The sequence below is a fragment of the Microcaecilia unicolor genome, chromosome 2 (assembly GCF_901765095.1).
Source record: "Microcaecilia unicolor chromosome 2, aMicUni1.1, whole genome shotgun sequence".
Classification (NCBI taxonomy): domain Eukaryota; kingdom Metazoa; phylum Chordata; class Amphibia; order Gymnophiona; family Siphonopidae; genus Microcaecilia; species Microcaecilia unicolor.
In genome coordinates this window covers 52,766,630-52,790,367 of record NC_044032.1, presented here as the reverse complement: position 1 = coordinate 52,790,367, position 23,738 = coordinate 52,766,630, and the positions used below count along the sequence as shown (strand labels likewise).

Here is a 23,738-nt window from a genome sequence, read left to right as displayed (position 1 = left end):
TACTAGGAAATAATATTAAAAAGGTAATAAATTAATATGACTAAACTAAAAGGGAGGATGCAAAACATCTGCCAGCGATTTCCAGCATTCAATCTGTTGGTGCATCCGGACTACGAACATCTCCTCGTTCATGATATATATAAATCCATTTAATTTCCTTGGTTAAAAAAAAACATAGTTAATCGAGTTTAAGGATACTAAACACCTGCAGGCAGATTTTAAAAGAAAGGTTCCATGCAAAGCGAGAATTCTTGATTTGCCGTCTTCTTTTTTTGGTTTCCTTATTCAAAACAGGAAATATTTGTATTTTAGTACCAAGGAAGTGTACAGAAATATGTCTAAAGTATAAACGTAATATATTGTTTCTATCTGTTTCAAACGCAAAAGTCATAATGAGAGTTGTTCGATCAGTTATTACCTCGAGGGAACTTTCCAAAAATTCCGTTAGATTTAATTGCTGCTGAGGGTCGTCAGAAAGCATTGTAGATCAAGTAATATAATATGCTTTAACAATTGGTGACAGTGCTTCCTTCGGAATTGCTAATACTTCTATAAAATATTTCTTCAGTATTTCAGTTGGGGAAATCAGTGGTGATTTTGGAAATTTAAGGAATCTCAGGATGTTCTTCCTCATCTGATTATCTAAGTATTCTATCTTCTTAGTCATAATATTTCTATCCTGAATAAGTGTTCCAATAGAGCTTTGTAGTTTTTTTAATTCACCATCATGCAAATCAGTTCTTTTGTTCATATGATTGAACTCTCTCAGTCATAGAATGCTGAGATTGTTTCAAAGCAGATAATTCTTGTTTAAATGAATTATTTACCTGGAGGAGTGATACGTTCAAAGTCTGGATAGCGTCCCACAGCACTTCAAGAATTACTACCGCTGGTCTTTGTTTCACCTCGAGACCCACAGGAGCAGTTCCCAGAGTTGGAGACAGCAAAGGGTTTTCAACCCCTGCTACACCAAGTGTTGTTAAATCCACCGGGGTAGAAAAATCGGCAGGGCCTCTCCCAGCCAGCAGCGTGGACATACCTACTTCGGGAAAGTCACTCCTTGGCTCCACTGCCGGCGTCGCTCTGTTTCCTGTTCTCGGGGGTGGTAGTTGGAGAGGCGGACTTAACGAAGCCGCTTCAATGCTGAGGTCCTCCAGCCGCAGGGAGGAGCCGGTCAAGATAGGCATCTGCATTCCTGGTGTTTGAACTCTGTATGCCTCGGGCGTTGTCTACCTAAGAGCAGAATTTCCCCCGAGGTTAGGAGAGGCTTTCACCCCGGTTTTCCCTTTCCTCTTCCCCATTCAGAAGGGGGAAAAGGTATTACTCTTTGAAGATTACGCTGTAGGTTTCAAAAGCACTCAACACACATCTCCTCTCGTAGACACCATCTTGTCTCTGGGGTCAAAACACATGCTATTTGTGAAAAATTGCAGGAAGACCTTAGAAAACTGGAAGACTGGGTATCCAAATGGAAGATGAAATTTAATGTAGACAAATGCAAAGTGATGCACATTGGGAAGAATAATCCAAATCATAGTTAACTGATGCTAGGGTCTACCTTAGGAGTCAGCACTCTAGGTGTCATTGTAGACAATACGCTGAAATCTTCTCCCCAGTGTGAGGTGGCCAAAAAAGAAACAGAATGCTAGTAATTATTAGGAAAGGGATGCATGTAAAGACCAAAAATATTATAATGCCTCTGTATCGCTCCATGGTGTGACCTCATCTTGAGTATTGCGTTCAATTCTGGTCGCTGTATCTCAAAAAAGAGTTAGCAGAATTAGAAAAGGTTCAAAGACGATCAACCAAAATGATAACGTGGATGGAATTCCTCCCATATGAGGAAAGGCTATAAGAAGTTAGGGCTCTTCATGGGACATGACTGAGGTCTATAAAATCCTGAGTGGTAGAATGGGTAGAAGTGAATCAATTTTTCACTCTTACAAAAAAAAAAAAAAAAAAAACAAAGATCAGAGGACACTTGATGAAACTACATGGAAATACTTGTAAAACAAATAGAAGGAAATATTTTTTCCACTCAAAGAATAGTTAAGCTCTGGAACTTGCTGCTGGAGGATGTGGTAACAGTGGTTAGTGTTATCTGGATTTTAAAAAAAAGGCTTGGACAATTTCCTGGAGGAAAAGACCATAGTCTGTTACTGGGACTGGTAGCATGGAATGTTACTGCTAATTGGGTTTCTGCCAGGTACTTGTGACCTGGATTGGTCACTGTTAGAAGCAGGATACTGGGCTAGATGGACTATTGGTATGACCCAGTATGGCTATTCTTATGATCCCAGGGACAAGCAGTTTTAAATTATGTTTAAAAAGCTGTATATCATCAGTATAAAAATTTTATTTTAAATATATATAACCTACTCCATCAACAGCACTAGGCATGGGACAAAATACATACACAGTAACAAAATATGACAGACATGAAAAAGGCCAGCTTCAAAGTCATTACCATAGGCCTGAACCAATGACAGAAGTAAACTCATCAAGACCCAAATGCTTGTTGAATTAACCAAGCTTTCAATTCTAAAATCAAGGACATTCTCAATTGCTCCAAGTTCATTAAGCAGTGAATTCCATTTGATTGGCCCTGCCACCAAAAAGCACTGGCCCCTTGTCTCGGCCAGCTGGAACCGACAGATGTATGGAATATGAAATTGGCAAAAGTGCTCAGGGCATAAAGAAAATGTTGGTTTATAAATATGTAATACCATACTAAAATACTGACAGGCATCACTGCTTAAGGGTCAAAGGGGATTTAATATATTGTCTTTCCGTGGTACAACCAAAGCAGTTTACATTTATTATATGCAGGTACTTTCTCTGTCCCTACTGGGCTCACAATCTAATTTTCTTTTGTACCTGGGTCAATGGAGTGATTTGCCCAGGATCACAAGGAGCTACGGTGGGAATTTAACCTAGTACCCCAGGGTTCTCAGCCCACTACACTACCCATTAGGCTACTGCTCAATGGATTAGAGTTAAGATATTAAACTTTACCCTCCATATAATCGAAAGCCAGTGTAGTACGAACAAATGATGGAAGGGGGGGTGGGGGGAGAAAGAATGTGATTATAACACAACCACCACCAACAGCAAATATGAAGTTTTATTCTGGACTAATTGGAAAGCTTTAATCATGGCCTTTAGTAATGGTAGGTACAATGAATTACAATAATCAAGTTTAGAAATAACTAATGCCTGTAATACAGACCTAAAATCATTTCAAGGAATAGTATCTTTCAATTTTCATCATAGACAATTTTAAAAAGCACAGCCCTAACCAATTCCTTCACTTGCATTTTCATTAACAAAGAGTTGGGAATTATATGTAGACTATATATATATAATTTGCTCCCAACCTAACAATTTTAGGATAGCCAAGCTCTCTAGGTCTCCCACCATCACCTCCTCAGTCTTAGCCAAATTAATAGCTAAACGATTCTCATTCATCCACTGTTTAATGGCACTCAAATATTGGTTAATTCTACAATAGGGACAAAAAATTGAATATTGTCATCATAAATTCTGTTATGTACCTCATGACTAGACAGTATTCTACAAACTGGTGCCAGATAGAGATCAAAGAGCACAGCTGAAAGGAACCTTGGTATCAAGCATTTTTTTAGACCACTTACCTCAAATATATACCAAACATAAAGAGAACCAAGTCAAAACTGTTATACTGGAGTGAGTTTGGGTGGAAGTGTATGAGGGGGAGGCAAGATGGAGAGTGAGACTGGGGAACCAGATTTTTAGTTGCGTGAACAGCCAGTCTGGATGAACCTCTGCAGGAGGACCTCCCTTTGATTCATTAGCCAGGTTGCTGGGTACCACCCACTTTGTCAGTCAATGGTTCTGACTCTCACATTAAAGTCTTTTACCACTATGGACCCTGTTCGAAAAGGAGAAATTAGATCTTACCTGCTAATTTGCTTTCCTTTAGTCCCTCCGGACCGGACCAGGATTGGACTGATGGGTTGTGCTCGCCTACCAGCAGGTGGAGACTGAGAAAAAACTCTGACTCTAGAGAGCCAATAGGAGCCCTGGCCATGTGACCTTAGCCTCAGTATTTGAATAACAAAGCAGGAAAGAAAGAAAGACCTTCTGTGCCGTATGGAATCCTAGCAGCCACAAATTCCTCGGCAAAACCGAGTACTAGAGCTCACCAGCAACTCTCACCAGAGAAGTGGTATGGCCCCTTATGCATTAGAGCTCACCAGCAACTCTCACCAGAGGAGTGGTATGGCCCCTTATGTATTACAGCTCACCCGCAACTCTCCGCAGAGAAGTGGTATGGCTCATTTGTATTATAGCCGACCAGCAATTCTCACCAGAGAAGAGGTATGGCTCACTTGTATCATAGCTCACCAGCAACTCCCACCAGAGAAGTGGTATGGCTCACTTGTATTATAGCCGACCGGCAATTCTCACCAGAGAAGAGGTATGGCTCACTTGTATCATAGCTCCCCAGCAACTCCCACCAGAAGAGAGGTATGGCTCACTTGTATTATAGATCACCAGCAATTCCCACCAGAGAAGTGGTATGGCCCTTTAAAGCTGAACAGATATCTACCAAGATACATATAAACATATACATATACCAGGAACGGAGCCCACCAGCAACTTCGACCAGAGACGTGACATGGCTCACTTAAAATTCTATCTATACAAGCTTCTGGCTTAATTGCTTGTTTGTGGTGGTTGTTATTTTTTATTTATTTATTTTTTGTTTATTTATTTATTTATTTATTTTAATATTCCGTTGAAAAGATGACGAAAATGGGAGGGGCCTGGTCCGGTCCGGAGGGACTAAAGGAAAGCAAATTAGCAGGTAAGATCTAATTTCTCCTTCCTTAGCGTCCCTCCGGACCGGACCAGGATTGGACTGATGGGAAGTACCAAAGCAGTAATCTTACGGGAGGGACAGACATTGAGAACGCGGTAGAGTCCCTTAAAACACCCAAACTAGGATGAATAACGAGCCGAAAGCTTGACGATCCAAGAGCCACCAACAAACTAAATAGGATGACTACAAAGCAAGAAAACTGAAAAGTCCAAGCGACGCTGAACATGCCCCCTACCAAGGGCCGCTATATATTGTTCCCTACCGCACTATTAGTACAGCGCAAAGGACAGAGAGAGAGTCGAGAAAAAACGACTGAACGAAAGATGGCAAAGGTAGAGACGGAGCCGCCTCGAAACAAACAAACAAAAAATCTGCAATGAATCTACCATTCCTGCAGATATCCTAGACCCTTGCCAACCTAGCAACAGATTGGAAGTATGTAAAGGCTGTCAGTGAGAAAGTACCTGATCACTTGAAGCTAAAGAGGTAAAAATAAGAGTGCAGTTAAATAAATCAGCCTAGAATAAAATACTATGCAGGAGAAGAAGGTACCTAAATTCCTGCTGCAAACTAGACTGAAGGTCCCAATCAACTGCCAGCCGCTGCAGTTAGACAATATGAAGAAAACATATCTCAGAGCGCAATTCAAATGAGAGAGAAAGAATCGTCTGTAGCTGTTGCCTCTGCAAGCAGATCACCTGAGACTCTTGTCGTAGACCCCAATTAGTGGAAACGGGAATAAAACAACAGTAGACACTTGTCAGTACCTTTTATCTGTTAGATACATATAGGAGTCCATAAACCACTACACAGTTCCAGGAATAACATGCAGAGAATGTTTGTACGTTTAGGAATCTAGCCAGGTGCTCATGGCCTGGGTTGGCCGTGGACAGAAAGCTGGGCTCGATGAAACCTTTGACCTTTTCCCAGTGTGGTATTACATATGTACTTATGTAGTAGACTACATATATACATATATATTTTCCTCGATGTAGCCACCAAAAACTGTCCACTGTGTATATTCTCCAGGCATACCTGCAGGAAGGATGCTCAATCTCAACCACCAGACCCGTGTTGCACTATTGAGAATACAGAGGCCAACTGAGCTGAGGGAATACCATCCAAGATAAATATCCGGGTGCGAGAGGGCATGTATCCGTGCCACTGACGAATCTTTCCAGCAAGAGACTAAGCGAGGAATATGGGAGGTCAGAGCGAAACCAAAAGGTTCTAGAACTGGGACGTCCCATTAAGGTACCCTCCGCTGACAACGCCCAGAAGGAGAGAGTCTAGCACGGTGAAATCAAGGAGGAAAAACCCACACAAAAAAATACACATAAGGTTCTCTTATTTATTTATTTCAATTATTCCAATGCCCCTGAAATTGACGGAGTGAAAAGTTGCCAAAGGAGACTACCGAGACTCCAAAGAGAATGCAGAAGAAATTCCTTCTTGGGAGCTAGAAAGAAAAATTGTACTCTGCAAAATAGAGGCAGGAAATGGCCAAAGGCCCAAGATCATCAAGAAAAAACATAAAGTGGGATGCTTGAACTTGATTAAACAAGAGAGAAAAAACAGAGATATGAAATTAAATCTAATGCGATCACATGAAAGCTCAAAAGAGAGATCAAATGAGAGACCTGGCTACATTCACCACGTAACCTAGAGTCTGTCCGAAATGCACCACCCGTTGCTTGACGTGACAACTCTGCCAATAAGATTGTCTCTAATGAACCGGTCGTCCAGGAAAGGATGAAACGAGAAACCTTGCTTCATGAGCGCCACTGCTACTACGACCATAACTTAAGTGAAAGTGCGCGGAGCCGCCGCTAGACCGAAGAGCAGGGCAAGAAAACTGGTAATGAGGACCTTCTCAACATCCTTGTATCATGGTCATCTCTCCTCCCATACTGAGATGTACTGAGATGTACCGAGATGAATGTGGTATTTGCCACCTGTATGGACCCCAACTGAGAACAGGATGGTGGGCTTGATGGAATCTTAGTCTTTCCCCGTATGACAAAACTCATGTACCGATAGCAAAAATGCACAGGAAGTGAAAAAAAAAAAAAAAAAACATGCTGCAGCCTCTCCTGCATAATGGAGCTCTCTACATCCAAATAAAAACACTTCGCGTCGTGGGAAACAAACAAAATGGGCACCGCACTCGCAGAATTCGCGGGAGCGGCATCCGGAGGTGCACCTGACCCGTCCCGAACTGCTACAGCAGACCGCGACGGCGAGGGACTCTGGGCTGACAACTGAAGCCCCGAAGACGGCGAAAGAGAAGGTCCCGACGCACCCCCCAGCGGTGTACAATATTTACAGGAGCTGGAAGAGGAGATGCCCGACGCTGGCATACAGCGTAGCGTCTCAGCTTCTCGGACATGACGGTAATGCGCGTGCACCCGATTCGCGCCAAAATCTTTTTTTTTTTTTTTTTGAAGCCCTGTTCCGCCGAACAAACCGCTAAAATTAAAACTGACCAAAAAAAAAAAAACAGAAGGAAGAGCAATAACCAGCCAAGAAAACTCCTCCAAAATACTGCTGCCTCTTTTTTTTTTTTTTTTTTTTTTTTTTTTTAACAGCTAGATAATATAGACACCCAAAACAGCAACCAGAGCTGCCTGCTCGTTAAAGTAATGGGGAAAAACACAGAGCTGCCTGCTCGTGATTTAGCTTTAACTTTCTATAGTGGCTGCCTCTCCCAAAGACATACACCTTTCTAAACAAAGGGTAGTCCTTCCCAGCCACATATGGGAGATGGGGAGGAAGGGGGGAGGGACTCGGGGACACCCGAGTTTAACACCCCCAGAGGCTGTAAAGAAAGGAAACAAGAAAGGAAAAGAAATTCCTGCCTGACCAGCGTCTAACAGAGAATTCCTAGGCACAGAAGAAGAGGTAGCCTTATTAACCACTAAAAGATAAAGAGAAAGACTAATGGGCTCGCTTCCTACCTGCTGGGAGACTGAGAAAATACTGAGGCTAAGGTCACATGGCCAGGGCTCCTATTGGCTCTCTAGAGTCAGAGTTTTTTCTCAGTCTCCACCTGCTGGTAGGCGAGCACAACCCATCAGTCCAATCCTGGTCCGGTCCGGAGGGATGCTAAGGAAATAGTGAATATCACTTGTGTAGATGGTTGTACTCTAGTAATCATTTCTGTAAAATTCTGATGACTGCTGGGTGCAGCAGTTAGATGCCCTATGGAGCTTTGTCAATCACAGCCATGTTCAGTCTCTGGCATTAAGTACTCTGGACCTACATTCTCTTTTACTCTGTTCTGTCTTTTCAGCATTAGTAACAGAGGATGCAGCCTTAGCTATGGTTGTAAAAGACACAGCTTAGCCCAGGGTCATGCTCATTTTGTCTTTTAAAATAAAACAAAAATCTGATTCTCTAAGTTGTTACACTAGACAGCTAACAAACAAATAGTAATAACTTTCTAATCAATCTGTGCCAAAGGGGGGGCTAGCATAAGGTATTCTATACTATTGTCCTAATGCCTTTACTCTAAGCTTTCCACTTCCTCTGTCATCATCAAATCAATGTTATACCAAAATGATTGAATACAACTATATTCAACTGATCTGAAATCAAAATCATACCATTATGTTAAAAAGTATGTTCAAAGATGATGCACAACAAAAGTATATTTGTTAGACTTAAAGACAAAGCGCATTTGAGCAAAATATCTTCAAACACCACAGCCATGTCTACAGTATCATTTTATGTACTACCATTTTCTAACACAGTGTACCGGAAGTGTTCAGAACTCAAAATGGAAAGCCTGCTGTAAAATAAAAACCTGTTATAGAATGATGATGTACTACAGACCTTTTTAGTACAGTCTGCATGATGCAAGCAGTTATATATCTTGTGAATGTCTCATTTACCTATACAACAAATGCAATGTGACCATATACCATTATAAAGTGTAGATACATACTTGTAGTAGGTATTCTCCGAGGACAGCAGGCTGATTGTTCTCACGACTGGGTCATCATCTGCAACGGCCCAGGAGACCGGCAAATCTCTAAAGCAAACAAAAACTTTCCAGAATGCTCCAGCGCGTGGGCAGAGCGAACCGCGCATGCGCGAACGGCTTCCCGCCCGTGGCACGAGCGTGACATCGTCAGTTTAATAAAAAAGCAGCCAGAGAATTAGAACAACTCCAAAGGGGAGGTGGGTGGAGAACAATCAGCCTGCTGTCCTCGGAGAATACCTGCTACAGGTATGTATCTACACTTTCTTCGAAGACAAGAAGGCTGCTTGTTCTCACGATTGGAGTATCCCTAGCACACAGGCTCACTCAAAACAATTAACATTGGTCAATAACATAGATTGGCCTAAAACCAAAATCAACTAACAGAGTGCAGCCTGGAACAGAACAAAAAAGGGCCTAGAGGGGTGAAGTTGGATTCTAAACCCCAAACAGATTCTGCAGAACTGACTGCCCAAACCGACTGTCGCGTCGGGTATCCTGCTGAAGGCAGTAGTGAGATGTAAATGTGTGGACTGATGACCACGTTGCATCCTTGCAAATCTCTCCAATAGAGGCTGACTTCAAGTGAGCCAATGACGCAGCCATGGCTCTGACATTATGAGCCGTGACATGGCCCTCTAGAGTCAGCCCAGCTTGGGCATAAGAAAAAGATATGCAATCCAATAGCCAATTAGAGATTGTGCGTTTTCCGATGGCGACTCCCCTCCTGTTGGGATCGAAGGAAACAAACAATTGGGCGGACTGTCTGTAGGGCTTTGTCTGCTCCACGTAAAAGGCCAATGCTCTCTTACAGTCCAAGGTGTGCAACTTGTCTTCACCAGGGCGGGTATGAGGACGGGGAAAAAATGTTGGCAAGACAATTGACTTGTTTACATGGAACTCCGACACCACCTTCGGCAAGAACTTAGGGTGAGTGCGGAGGACTACTCTGTTATGATGAAACTTGATATAAGATCCACTGACTCTACAAACTGAAGTAACAGCCACCAAGAAAATGACCTTCCAGGTCAAGTACTTCAGATGGCAGGAATTCAGTGGCTCAAAAGGAGGCTTCATCAGCTGGGTGAGAACGACATTGAGATCCCATGACACTGGTGGAGGCTTGACAGGGGGCTTTGACAAAAGCAAACCTCTCATGAAGTGAACAACTAAAGGCTGTCCAGAGATAGGCTTACCTTCTACAGGGTGGTGATAAGCACTAATCGCACTAAGGTGAACTCTCACGGAGTTGGTCTTGAGACCAGACTATGATAAGTGTAGAAGGTATTCAAGCAGGGTCCGTGTAGGACAAGAAAAAGGATCTAGAGCCTTGCTGTCACACCAGACGGCAAACCTCCTCCATCTGAAAGAATAACACTTTTTCATGGAATCTTATCTGGAAGCAAGCAAGACTTGGGAGACACCCTTTGAAAGACCCAAGGAAGCAACTTCTAAGCTCTCAACATCCAGGCCGTGAGAGCCAGAGACTGGAAGTTGGGATGTAGAAGCGACCCCTCATTCTGGGGGATGAGAGTCAGAAAACACTCCAATCTCCACAGTTCTTCGGAGGACAACTCCAGAAGAAGAGGAAAACAGATCTGACGAGGCCAGAAGGGAGCAACCAGGATCACTGCTCCACGGTCTTGCTTGAAATTCAGCAAAGTCTTCCATACTAGAGGTATGGGAGGATACGCATACAGAAGGCCTGTCCCCCAATGCAGGAGAAAAGCATCTGATGCTAGTCTGTCGTGGGCCTGAAGTCTGGAACAGAACTGAGGGACTTTGTGATTGATCTGAGTGGCAAAAAGATCCACCGAGGGGGGTGTCCCAGCCTCGAAAGATCTTGTGGATAACACCCATGTTGAGCGACCACTCCTGAGGTTGCATGACCCTGCTCAACCTGTCCGCCAGACTGTCGTTTACGCCTGCCAGATACGTGGCTTGGAGAAACATGCCGTGATGGCATGCCCAAAGCCACATCCGAACGGCTTCCTGACACAGAGGGCGAGATCCGGTGCCCCCCTGCTTGTTGGTGTAATACATAGCAACCTGATTGTCTGTCTGAATCAAGATGATGTGGTTGGACAGCCAGTCTCTGAAAGCCTTGAGCGTTCCAGATCGCTCGTAATTACAGGAGGTTGATCTGAAGGCCCTTTTTCTGAAAGGACCAAGCTCCTTGAGTGTGAAGTCCATCTACATGAGCTCCCCACCCCAGGAGGGATGCATCTGTCGTCAGCACTTTTTGTGGCTGAGGAATTTGGAATGGACATCCCAAGCTCAAATTGGAGCAAATGGTCCACCACTGAAGGGAACTGCCAAAGTTGGTGGAGAGATGGATCACATCCTCTAGATCCCCTGTGGCCTGGCACCACTGGGAAGCTAGAGTCCATTGAGCTGATCTCATATGTAGGCGTGCCATGGGAGTTACATGAACTGTGGAAGCCATGTGTCCTAAGAGTCTCAACATATGCCGAGCTGTGATCTGTTGAGACACTCGAGCCATGGCCACTAAGGCCAGCAGATTGTCTGCTCTTGCCTGGGGAAGATAAGCTCGAGACGTCCATGTGTCCAACAGAGCTCCAATGAATTCCAATTTTTGAACCAGGACAAGATGGGACTTGGGATAATTGATCATGAAGCCCAGAAGTTCTAGCACCCGAATAGTCATCTGCATGGACTGTAGAGCGCCTGCCTCAGAGGTGCTCTTCACCAGCCAATCGTCAAGATAAGGGAACACATGCACCCCCAGTCTGCGTAGCGATGCTGCAACAACTGCCAGGCACTTTGTGAAAACCCTGGACGCAGACGCCAGATCAAAGGGCAGTACACAATACTGAAAGTACCGAGTTCTCAACTGAAATCGAAGATACTTCCTGTGAGCTGGGAGTATTGAGATGTGGGTATAGGCGTCCTTTAAGTCCAGAGAGCATAACCAATCATTTTCCTGAATCATGGGAAGAAGAATGCCCAGGGAAACCATCCTGAACTTTTCTCGGACTAGGAATTTGTTCAGGGCCCTTAGGTCTAGGATGGGACGCATCCCCCCTGTTTTCTTTTGCACAAGGAAGTATCTGGAATAGAATCCCAGCCCTTCTTCCCCTAGTGGAATGGGTTCGACCGCATTGGCCTTTAGAAGGACGGAGAGTTCCTCTGCAAGTACCTGCCTGTGCTGGGAGCTGTAAGAATGAGCTCCCGGTGGGCAATTTGGAGGTTTGGATATCAGATTGAGGGTGTATCCTAACCGGACTATTTGAAGAACCCACGGTCGGAGGTTATGAGAGGCCACCTTTGGTGAAAAAATATCAACCTCCCTCCGACCGGCAAGCTGTCTGGCACGGACACTTTTTCCAGAGGCTATGCTGCACTGGAGCCAGTCAAAAGCCCGTCCCTTGCTTTTGCTGGGGAGCCGCAGGCGCCTTAGGCGCACGCCATTGATGGGAGCAAGCGCACTGGGACTGAGTCTGGACAGGCTGCCGAGAAGCAGGAGTGTAACTACGCCTATTATAGGAATAGGGAGCACTCCTCTTCCCTCCAAAAAACCTCCTAGATGAGGAGGTGGTAGCAGAAGATGCCTGGCGGGAGAAAGAATCCATAGCATCATGGTGCTTCTTGATCTCATCGACCATATCCTCTACTTTTTTGCCAAAAAGGTTATCCCTCCCTGGCAAGGAACATCCGCCATTCGCTGCTGGGTCTTATGATCCAGGTCAGAGACATGCAGCCATGAGAGTCTGCGCATCACTATACCTTGAGCAACTACTCGGGATGCCACATCAAAAGTGTCATAAGTACCCCATGTCAGGAATTTTCAACACGCCTTCTGCTGCCTGACCACCTGGTGAAAAGGTTTGGAGAGCTCCGGAGGAAGTGCTTCGACCAAACTGGACAGTTGCCTCACCGAGTTCCGCAAGTGGATGCTCGTGTAGAGCTGGTATGTTTGAATCTTGGCTGCGAGCATAGCAGCCTGATACGTCTTTCTCCCAAAAGAATCCAAGGTCCTAGACTCTCTGCCTAGGGGCACCGAGGCATAGTCCCTAGTACTCTTGGCTCTTCTGAGAGCAGAATCCACCAACATGGAATCGTTAGGTAGTTGAGACTTCACCATTACCGGCTCTACATAGACTGTGTACTGGGACTCAGCTTTTCTGGGGACCACTGGATTAAAGAGAGGGAACGACCAGTTTCGCATAAGAACTTCCCTGAGTGTGTTATGCAAGGGAGCCGTTGCAACCTCTGTAGGTGGAGAAGGATAATCCAAGACCTGGGCTCATCCACAACCTCCATAGGGAAAGGAATATCCGTAGACATTTCCCGGACAAAGGAGGAAAAAGAAAGACTCTCAGGCAGAGACATCCTTCTTTCAATTGGCGGAGTAGGATCAGAGGGGACCTCATATGACTCTTCAGAAAAGTATCTGGGATCATCCTCTTCCTCCCAGGAGCGCTAATCATCTATATCGGACAAAAGCTCTCTAAGAGCAGCCCGAACCCGAGCCTGTCTCGACGTCGAGGAACGACAACCTCAAGGGGGATGTCGAGAAGTCGACCCTTGCCTGGACTGCAGCGAAGCTTCCTCCACAGATGTCGAAGGAGAGTCGACGCGGGTGGCAGCAGACGCCAATGCCGCAAGCGGCACCGAGGACGGGGACCTCACCACAGGCAAAGGACCAGATGCCGCCTGCACCCCTGGCACCGAAGTAGACTGGCGCAACAATCCCTCCAGAAGCTCTGGAAGAATGGCCCTGATGCACTCGTCGAGCTTCCATCGAAAAAGGCTGGGGGGGCCGGCGCAGGAGTCGGTGGCAGAATCTGAAGTGGGTCAAGAGCCGGTACCAGGCTGCCAGAAGACCGACGCATCGGCACCTCCTGTATAGAGGGTGAGCGGTCCTCTCGGCGCTGACGCTTCTCGGGTGCCGAATCCCTTGGCTTCCCAGAGCTCTCTTTACCGCGCATAGGAGATCGATGATTGTGCTTCTTAGCCTTCACTCAACGCCCGTCATCACGACTCCTCGGTACCGAAGAGGAGGACGTGGAATCCTCACGCCTCCTCGGGGCCGGGTCAGACGAAGGTCGATCCCAGGGGGCCTGCATAGCAGTAGGCCTCGAGACAGGTGGAGACCCACTCGATGCCTCGCTGCTCCCAGCGCGATATGGTTGTTCGGCAGCCAAATCGATGCTTCCCTCGATGACGACGACCTTGGTACCGATGCAGACGTCGAAGGACCAGACCAATCCACAAAAAGCTTTTCACGTTGAGCCTCCAGAGACACTTGGGTCCGTTTTTTCATTAAAGAACACGGCTTACAAGCAGCTGGCAAATGATCGGGCCCGAGACACTGGAGGCACCACGCGTGGGGGTTGGTACCCGAGATGGTCCGGTTGCACAGAGTACAACGCTTGAAGCCGCTGGGTATCCTCGATGACATGGACGGAAAAATGGCGGCTGCAAAATTAAAGGACACGATTGTGCCAATTAAAAAAGCACAAAAAGGAAAAAAAAACCGATCGAGCAGCCTAAAAGCCAGACTCGACGAGAAAAGAAAGAAACTTGAACGTCAGAAAACTAAAGAAATAAAGGGAAAAATAAACTTTTTTTTTTTTTAATTTTGAAAAAACACAAAAAATGATCACAATAGAACACCGTGTCACTCCAGACGCGGATGAAAAGAAACTGACGATGTCACGCTTGTGCTGCGGGCGGGAAGCCGTTCGCGCATGCGCGGTTCACTCTGCCCGCACGCCGGAGCGTTCTGGAAAGTTTTTGTTTGCTTTAGAAATTTGCAGGTCTCCTAGGCCGTTGTGGACAACAGCCCAATCGTCAGAACAAGCAGCCTGCTTTTCCTCGGAGAATTATAAGTTATCAGTTAAATACCTTGCTCGTTCAATGGCTTCTGTTCTGTGAACATTGGAGAGCTGGCCAAGGCAAAAACGGTCTCCTCCAGAAGGGTCCACATAGCCATCAACAGTAACAATGGGACAAGTTGAAGGAACTTTAAAGGTCTCTCCCACCTGCACATCCATTTCAAAGTAGGCAATTGAACACCAGTAGTCAGGAGCTACAGGAGTAAACATGAGGAACAGACATAAAAGTACATGCCAAGAGTGGGCAGACTAACAGAAGTAGACTGCCAGCTGAAGCTCAAACAGTTTCACTGAACTTCAGAGGATTTATACGAGTACAAACACACTAATGTGGCAATTACATAAAAGTTAGATACCATTCATGCATACAAGTCCACATCAGGCTGTCCAAAAGTCATGAATTTGCTCAGCGATATTCTATTACTGCCGCATGCATGTGCAACATATAAGTGCCCAGAAAAGAATGTCTGGGGCATAGAGAAGGTGTGCGCCGAGCAGGACCACCAACCAAGTGTTCAGGGCACTGGATGCGTAGATGTTTTGTAAAAGATACCTTCTATAAATAGTGACTAAATGGCATAAAAAAATGTCTAGTGACCTGAAACACTGGTGCATTGTGCTACTGGCTGGTTTTTCAACATGTGGTCCAATCTCTCATGCTCTAACTAGCTACTGCCCTACCTCCCCCTCTGCTCCACATTGCCCCATTTCTACCAAACACCCTTTCCAACCCTCTTAATGTGTTTGTGTGTGTCTTTGTGCATGTAACTGCCTATGTCTGTCTGTCTATTTTAGTGTGCTGGCACATGCAGTCCTGTACAATACTACTGTGCTACTAATTGTGGGTATAAGAATGAATGGAAGCAGGACGTTGTTCCTTTGGGCCCTTGTCTGCAGGACAGAAGAGTGGCAACAGAAAAGAAGGGTCCCTTTGCAGAGACTATATAGGCCCAGACAGTTCATGGTAATGATGGAGGAGATGTCCAAGCGCAGGTTCAAGTTTGACAAGGAGACTATAGTGTATCTGTGCAACTAGCTATAGCATGATCTAGAATCCAATCCAATCCAACCCCCACCCCCAGGAAGATCACTACAGCTCTAGCATTTTGCCCTCCAGAATCTTCCGAACACCCCTTGGGGCAACAGCAGGCATCAAGTCAGCCACTTCACACTGCCCAGCTCAGTTTCTATAGGCCTTTCTTAGGAGAGACACTCAATATATACTCTTCCCTGAACACAGGCAGCAGCAACATAGTAACATAGTAGATGACGGCAGAAAAAAGACCTGCATGGTCCATCCAGTCTGCCCAACAAGATAAACTCATATGTGTATACCTTACCTTGATTTGTACCTGCCTTTTTCAGGGCACAGACCGTACAAGTCTGCCCAGCAGTATTTTCCGCCTCCCAACCACCAGTTCCGCCTCCCATCACCGGCTCTGGCACAGACCGTATAAGTCTGCCCTCCACTATCCTCGCCTCCCAACCACCAACCTCTCTTCCCCCACCTGCTCCGCAACACCAAACTATAATTTATAGATCATTAGTATTTGCTTAACTGCTTATACTGAACATGCAGGTCTAAGCGGTATATAACTAAAGTTAAAGATAGAAAGGAACTACAAAATCAAATACGACAGAAATCATCCAAACAAGAGAAAGACCATTCAGCAAAGAAACTCAATCATCACTGCAGCAGGTGTTCAACCAAACTATGAATGTACCTGTCAAGGGCCAGTCAACGACTCTCTGCCCCATGGTCCAAACCCATGTCCCCTGATGCAAATGAGGGTGTCTCAGCATACTCCAGGACCCCAAACCACAATCTTTAGCCTGTGTGGCACTCTTTGCCTCAACTCTCTCTCTATAAACCCAGGTCCTACAATCATTCCCTGAAACTGCCACATAAAGAAAAGCTTATGCAAAAGCAGAATGAACTCCACAGAAAAATCATCAATGCCATGCTGGACAAGGCCTCAGTTTCTAGAATTTGAGTACCATCCTGCACAGGCTGTGAATGAAGGGCAAAGGTCTCCTTCGAGACTTGAGAAGAAGGAACAGTGGGTTACAGTAGCTACTCCATGCAGTAAGGCAAAACGGCCACTTCTCTCACCATTTTCTGAGGAGTTGCTGAGATCTTTTTAAATGAGGTAGCAAGAATGTGCTGCCTAACTGCCGCCCAAAACACGGCAGCCAGACTCATTTTTGGCAAATCATGGTTCGAAAGTGCAACACCTCTCCGTGAAAAGCTCCACTGGCTCCCCATCAAGGAACGAATAAACTTCAAAGTCCACACACTGATCCACAAGATCCTCCACGGAGAATCTCCAAGTTACATGGCCAAACTAATCGACCTTCCAGCCAGGAACAGGTCCAAATCTTCTCAAACATATCTCAATCTTCACCTGCCTAATTGCAAAGGTCTCAAATATAAAACTTACTATGCATCCAACTTCTCCGTTATAGGCAGCCAACTTTGGAACACCATATCAAGATTCATCCTAACAACAAACGCACATCTACGCTTCCGAAAGCTGCTGAAAACATACCTCTTCAAACAAGCCTATCCAAATGACCCAATTTAACTTACGATCCTAATCCACACCACTAACATTAAACATGCCTCAACCCTTCCCCCACATCTCTTCCTCTTGTCCTTCTCTGTACAATTGTACTATCTTTGTGATACTTTTACCCATACATTGTATTACCTCTTTGATACTTTGTACCCATACATTGTGTTATTTCTGTGATACTTTGTATGCCGCACTGAACCTGCTATTGAGCGGGAAAGAGCGAGGTATAAATGCTATAAATAAATAAATAAATAAATTATGCTCTTCCATAATCTGCCAGGCCTAACCTTTTGCACTGCTTTTGATGTGACCAACACAAAAGGGAGGAACTGCTTGCTACTCTTCAAACACCACGGCTCAGGGAACACACAGTGCTCCTATTGCTCCTCATTCCCCCCTTGGGCCAATTACAGACCAGCGATTTTAGCCCCCAAACACACATTGATTTTCTTTTTTTTTGCTCCCCCAAAGGCCCTTGTTTTGACATGCTAAAACTGAGATGGTGAACAATCAACCCCACCAAGTTGGAAGGTAGGGGGAGGGGCAGGGACTCCTCCAGGTATCCCCTGAAATACACAGCCTGTGTCACTGGATTCCTCTCCTATCTGCTTAGCTCAACTGGTTGGCCAGTTTTTCAGCTGGTCCCAGGAGCTACTTCACCAGCATAGACTGTATGGGATTCCCTTCACTATCTGCTGAAGACAGAAAATACTGGTGCGCTATGCCTGCACGGTACCTCTTATAAAGCTCACAGCTCTTTAGTTGCTGTCTCCTTTTGCTGGCTGATGGACATAACCCATGTGTTTTGGACTTGTGAGATGAAAAAGAAAAAATATTTTGTGTGCTCCTCACCTACAGAGGCTGATATAATAAGCCATATGTAACAGCTGTGTGCTGAAACTCAGTGAACAGGTTTCCTAATGCATATGCAAAAACCACTAAAAAAAAAAAAAAAACACCTCTTTGAACCACACACTAAATCTCCAGCATTAGGAAACCATGAACTCAGCCTTCCAGTTAAGCAACTGATGGGCTTGCTATTAAAAAGCTAGATGACCAGATTTGTTTTCAAGAAAAGTAACACAATGCACAAAGAATTCTGCTAATACAAAAAAAAAATGTAAGGGCTTACCAGGATGATTGGATATTGGCGGCTGGAACGCAAGTTCATTATGACCTGGCCCTATAAATTAAAAAAAAAAAAACCATATATATGCAAATAACCTAATAGCAGTATACAGAGTTCTGGATAGTTTTACACTATAAGGGCAATGTTCAAACTGTCTGCACCAAACAAAATCAGGAGATACATTTAACCCACAGATTATGCGCCAGTTTTCGAAGGGAAAGCGTAAGGGTAAAAGCAGGCACCTATTTGTCTTTACAGAATATTAGCACAAATGACAGAAAACCCACTTAAATTTAAGACATGATCACTTATATCAGACCTACAGCTGGTATAAATGCCCACACCTAGATGTTACAACGCATATAAACTGTTTTATAATTTACACACATACTGGTGCATTCCATCCAAGATTCACCCAAACTTCACCCACACTGAACGGCAAAATATACAGCATCAAATCACGGCATGTATTTTGTTGCTAGTCAGCATTCTATAACAGGTTGTATTGTTTATTGTACTCTTGATATACTGCCTTTCAAACACAGCAAAGCAATATATAATTTAAAAATAATATATCAAACAAATGTCTAAATTGTAGTTCCTCTGCGCATATGTGGTCACTTACACGTGTAAATAACTAAAATACTGTCATTTCTGCGCAGTCCTGTCACCTCAAACTAGGCGGCTCCTTACAACATTCCCCTTTCCTCCAATCTGCATTGTTTTGATATGAAGCTTTCCGTGGGTTTGCCTTTTTTTTTTTTTTTTGAAGGAAAACATTCTATGGGAAATGACACACACGAAGTTGAAAACAACATAACATTTTAACGATCAGAATGTTTTACAGAATAAATCAATCTCAGTACGGTGTTTTGAATCGTCCGCAATTTTCGCATTAATACTTGAGAACATCCCAAATAGATAATGTTACAATAGTCCAAAGAAATTAGCAATAAAGCCTGGACCAACACCCAAAAGTGATGAACTTCAAAATATTTACGAATACAACACAATTTACTCATCAGAAAAAAAAGCTTTCTGGACTCCCTTATTAACCTGAAGCTCCAAAGTACCTGTTGAGTCAAAACAAACACCCCTAAAATCCTTACAGGGAGGGGGAGACATTCTTTCATTTATTAATTACTAGTAAAAAAGGCCAGTTTCGTTAACAAATGAAACGGGCGCTAGCAAGGTTTTAGAGAGAGTGAGAGTGTGTATATGTATGTGTGTGTGACACAGAGAAAGTGGGTGTGTGTGTGTGTGAAAGAGTGTGCAAGGGTAGTGTGAAAATAAAGAGTCAGCAGTGAAATTGTACATAGGACAGCTGAACCATTTGATGCGTGTTTGTGTGTCTGTGTGAGAGATTATGTATATGTGTGTGGGTGCGATTTACAGACAGTGTAAGTGTGTGTCTATGCGTCTGTGTGAAAGAGAGTGTGAAAGGGTAGGGTCAAAATGAAGAGTCTGCATTATAATTGTACATAGCACAGCAAAAACCATTTGTGGCAGTTCTTGCCTTATCTCCCCTGCCGCTCCCTCCATACCCAACGATTCTTTCCTTGTCTTCCATTCCCTTTGTGTCCCGTGTGTGTGTGTGAGAGAGAGAGAGGTGCTAGCAGTCCCTGTGATAGTGGCAGGTCATTTGCTCATTATAGCCAGGTAAGAATATGAGCGAGTGTGTATGTGCTGTTTTTTTCTTTCCTTCCTAAGCCCTCCGTGTCCGTTGTTTGTGTGGAGAGCACTATATGGTGCATTTCTTCCCACAATGTGAAAGCTAAGGACTTATTATTGACTGCAATGTTTGTTTTTTGTTGGTTTTTGTTGTATGCTACTTCTTTGCAGTCGGATTTTTGTACTTCCGTTGTTGAATAGCTTTTTTCTGTTTTGGTAGGGCGTTTTGTCTGGGGAAAGCACATACCGTGATCTTAAGCATGGTTTTCCAAATTTGCATCGGCTTCCAGCGAGTTTCATTGTCTCCTTGTTGTTTTTGAAGTTCCCGGTTTGTGTTCTTCCTTCTGCTCCCTTGTTCGGTAGACTTGTTGCGTGATTGGTCCTTGTAGCGCTGCTGTTGTCGTTGCATAGCAACTGTGTGCTGCTGGTTTTCTTTGTTCCGCGATGCCTCATTCGTCACGTGCCGTCGCTTAGTAACATGTTCGCGATGTGATTGGTTGTTTGTCATTGGTCTGCCCTCGACGTCATGACGTTTGACGTGGTGGGCGGGGCAAACATTCCTGGGCGAATTCTGGGTTTCACCACCATGCATTTGGAATGTTGGGACTTGTGGAGGCTTCAGAACGTTGGAGATGCGTTTTATATAGAGAGATGAGATTCCTCAGGCTCCTTGGAGCCTGTAATTTACAGCAACTTTGTCTTTTTCTTATTTAACTTTAATTTATGGACTGAAATCCAATTTTCTACTGTACAGTAGATAATTCTTTGGAAATTTCTGATTGGATAGGAAGAAGAACAGCAACTTTATCCCAAAGTTCTCCAGTGTAAATCCCAATGAATGTGACCTATGCACGTTCTTTTCCATCATGCTAAACACAAGGCCCAAAGAACACTTTCCCTAAATGCAGCTACAGTGCTCACTTTAACTATATTGAGGGGAGGAAATTTTCAGTCAATTTATGCACACAAATGGCTTTCAAAATTACTAAGAGGGATAACTTAATGTAGCCAATCAATTCCCTAGCTGCACAGGTTTTACCATTTTCGTGCAGAATCTGTTGATCTGGTCAATCGGGTTACAAGAGCGCATGTTGCACCAGAGGCTCACATGATCCACTGCCATGGGACCTCCTTTACATGCAGCACTTGGAGGGAAAGTATCTACACAGACAGTGCTCACCTGCAGCAGACCTTAAGAGGCGGTAATGGGGAATTTTTAAAAAAAAAAAAAACACAGTAATATCAAGGGAATGGGAACAGGGACTAGTTTAGCGGCTAAAAACTTTAGCCCGTGGTAAAAGTCATGGTAAAGGAAGAAAGGCTGGCCTCACGCCACCTCCCCCACAAGCCTCTGTGGGCCCTCCCCAGGCCTATCTTAACAGTCCCTGGTAGTATAGTGGCCTCTTCAGGGCAGAAAAGAACCCCCTCTTTCCTGCCTGTTGCCACCGCTCTCTGACCAGTACCAACGCTTCTCAAAATAACCGCAGAGACTTCAAGCGGAATCTCTTGAGGCCTGCAGCAGAAAGTCTCAGCAGCCATTTGAAAGAAGCGGCGGCACTGGCTCAGAATAGCAGCAGTGGGCAGGAAAGAGTGGAGTTCTTTCCTGCCCCAAAGAGGTAGTCCCGATACAGCTCTTCTTCCTCCTCCTACCTCACTGGTGAATACAGGATGAGGGGTGGGGGGAGGGGGGATCTTGAACAAAATGGAGTGTGACTGTGTGCAGGGAGGGCTGAAAAAAAGGTGGATATTATGTGTGAGTGCAGAGAGGGGGCTGGAAAAAAAATATGGATGGAGTGTGAGTGGCTCAAAAAGGTGTATGGAGTGTTTAAATTATGACAAAGTTCCAGAATTTTGCAGAATTTTGAATTTTTTTGGCGCAGAATTCCAACAGGAGTAATCTACACCGATCATAATATAGGAGAGAACATACAACAGTGCTTTTATTTAAAAAAAAAAATAAACATAACTATGAACATACACAACTATAAACCTGCAAGACCCCCCTTCACCTATAAATACATATAAATTTGTTGATTACCACATAACCTTGAGCAATCTTTAAACTTTCCAAGGTCAATTTTCAAAAGGAACTTATACATTCAACACAGCACTGGATATGCAAGTGCCTTATTTTTAAAAATCTGGCAGCATTACAAGATTATGGGAGGAAGTTATCAACATGGGCTAACTTTAAGGCATGTTATTTTACTGTTAACCCCAGTCTCAATGCATAAAACGGGACCTGTGCTAAAACAGAAACCAAAGGTACATTTTGGCAAACAGCTCTGGAACATATTTAGAATGAGTTAGTTTTTAAAAATGTAAAGAGACAAAAGTAAAATGTCCTACTTTACTTACCCTGGAGTTCTGCTCAGTGTGAGACCGCTCAAACATTTGTTTGGCCTCAGGTAGATAAATTTTAAACACTGAAAAGGCAAAAGGCCTTTAGGTAGGGGGATATATACAGATTTAATGCCTATAAGAGAGAAATTCATAAGTAAAACCATACTTCTGTTGAACTGAGATCTTAGCACATGTCACCTCAAGGGAATGCTATTATAAATATACTTTCCTACTATACATCTATCGCCCCAATGTAAAGTTGACATATGGTGCTTTGTAAACCTAAGTTGCCATAAAAAAGAAGATACAAAGCAGAATGAAAAAAAAAATAATTCCTTAACTGGATGTGAAAGCGCAGGACTTTTGACCTTTACCCAAAACAATAAAGAGAACAGCCAGAACTTACAGTAATGTCCCGTATGAGGCATGGGTGTATGATGCTGCAGGTGTCCATTCTGGTGATGGGATATATTAGAGGGAAATGCTGTAGTTCTACTTCCAGTCCAGGGTGTGGTACTGTCTAGAATTGTAGGGGAATAATGTTACTCACTGACCTGCTTTCATATTGTTTATCTACTCTATTCTAGCATTCTGACTTTGCTGAAAGATCAACACAAAGTTTCAAATCTGTTCCAGGTGAAGTGTATAGACACTTACTGTGATGATAGGTTGCAAGCTGAGCTGGGAACCCATTCTGCTGTGCTGCTTGCTGGGGCCCAGGTGCAATCTGAAGAAGTGCATCACTATGATTTCCGGCCAATATATTGGTAGATTGACCTAAACAAAAACAACAAAAAAGAGAGACATCAATGCTTACAGAATATACAACTAGGTAGGCAGCAGCAACCCACAAACTACGTCATTGTCACAGGAACATCTGTTAATGAAAAGCTTATAGCAGACTCCATTTTTCTTGGTTATCACTGGCCAACTCTCTCCCCCCCTCCTCAGACTTGTACACATTTGGACTGAACTCACAATTCAGCATTTTTTTTTCTTGCTGCTTTTCTGGTTAACTTCCTTCCTCATAATCAGAGGGCTGAGGAATCACAAACCAGATTCAAAGTTACACTTAAGACATTTTTTTTGGCCTGGATTTCCCTTCTGTGGACTAGGTGTGGTCTGGAGGGGTCCAGTTTTGGGGATATGTTCACCTGTCTAGTCTTATTATACTCTTCCATTCTATACCTCTGCCTGTCCTATTGTTTAATAGCGTTCTTTTGAACACCAGTTGGTCAATATCTTATAACATTTACTGATTTACAAATTAATTTCTAATGTGTGTTTCAAAGCTACATGTCTGTATATGCAA

General features: G+C 44.1%; 1 protein-coding gene across 1 annotated transcript in view; it reads right to left on the bottom strand.

Annotated features, from left to right (window-relative positions):
• Positions 1-23,738, bottom strand: part of SMAD4 (SMAD family member 4) — a 112,078-nt gene that overhangs the window by 43,522 nt on the left and 44,818 nt on the right. The window contains exons 7-10 of the mRNA XM_030192951.1: positions 23,084-23,203; positions 22,833-22,946; positions 18,416-18,466; positions 14,718-14,901 (exon numbers count right to left, since the gene is read on the bottom strand). Coding sequence (XP_030048811.1) covers positions 14,718-14,901; positions 18,416-18,466; positions 22,833-22,946; positions 23,084-23,203 — 469 coding nt within the window. The remainder of the gene's footprint in view (positions 1-14,717; positions 14,902-18,415; positions 18,467-22,832; positions 22,947-23,083; positions 23,204-23,738) is intronic.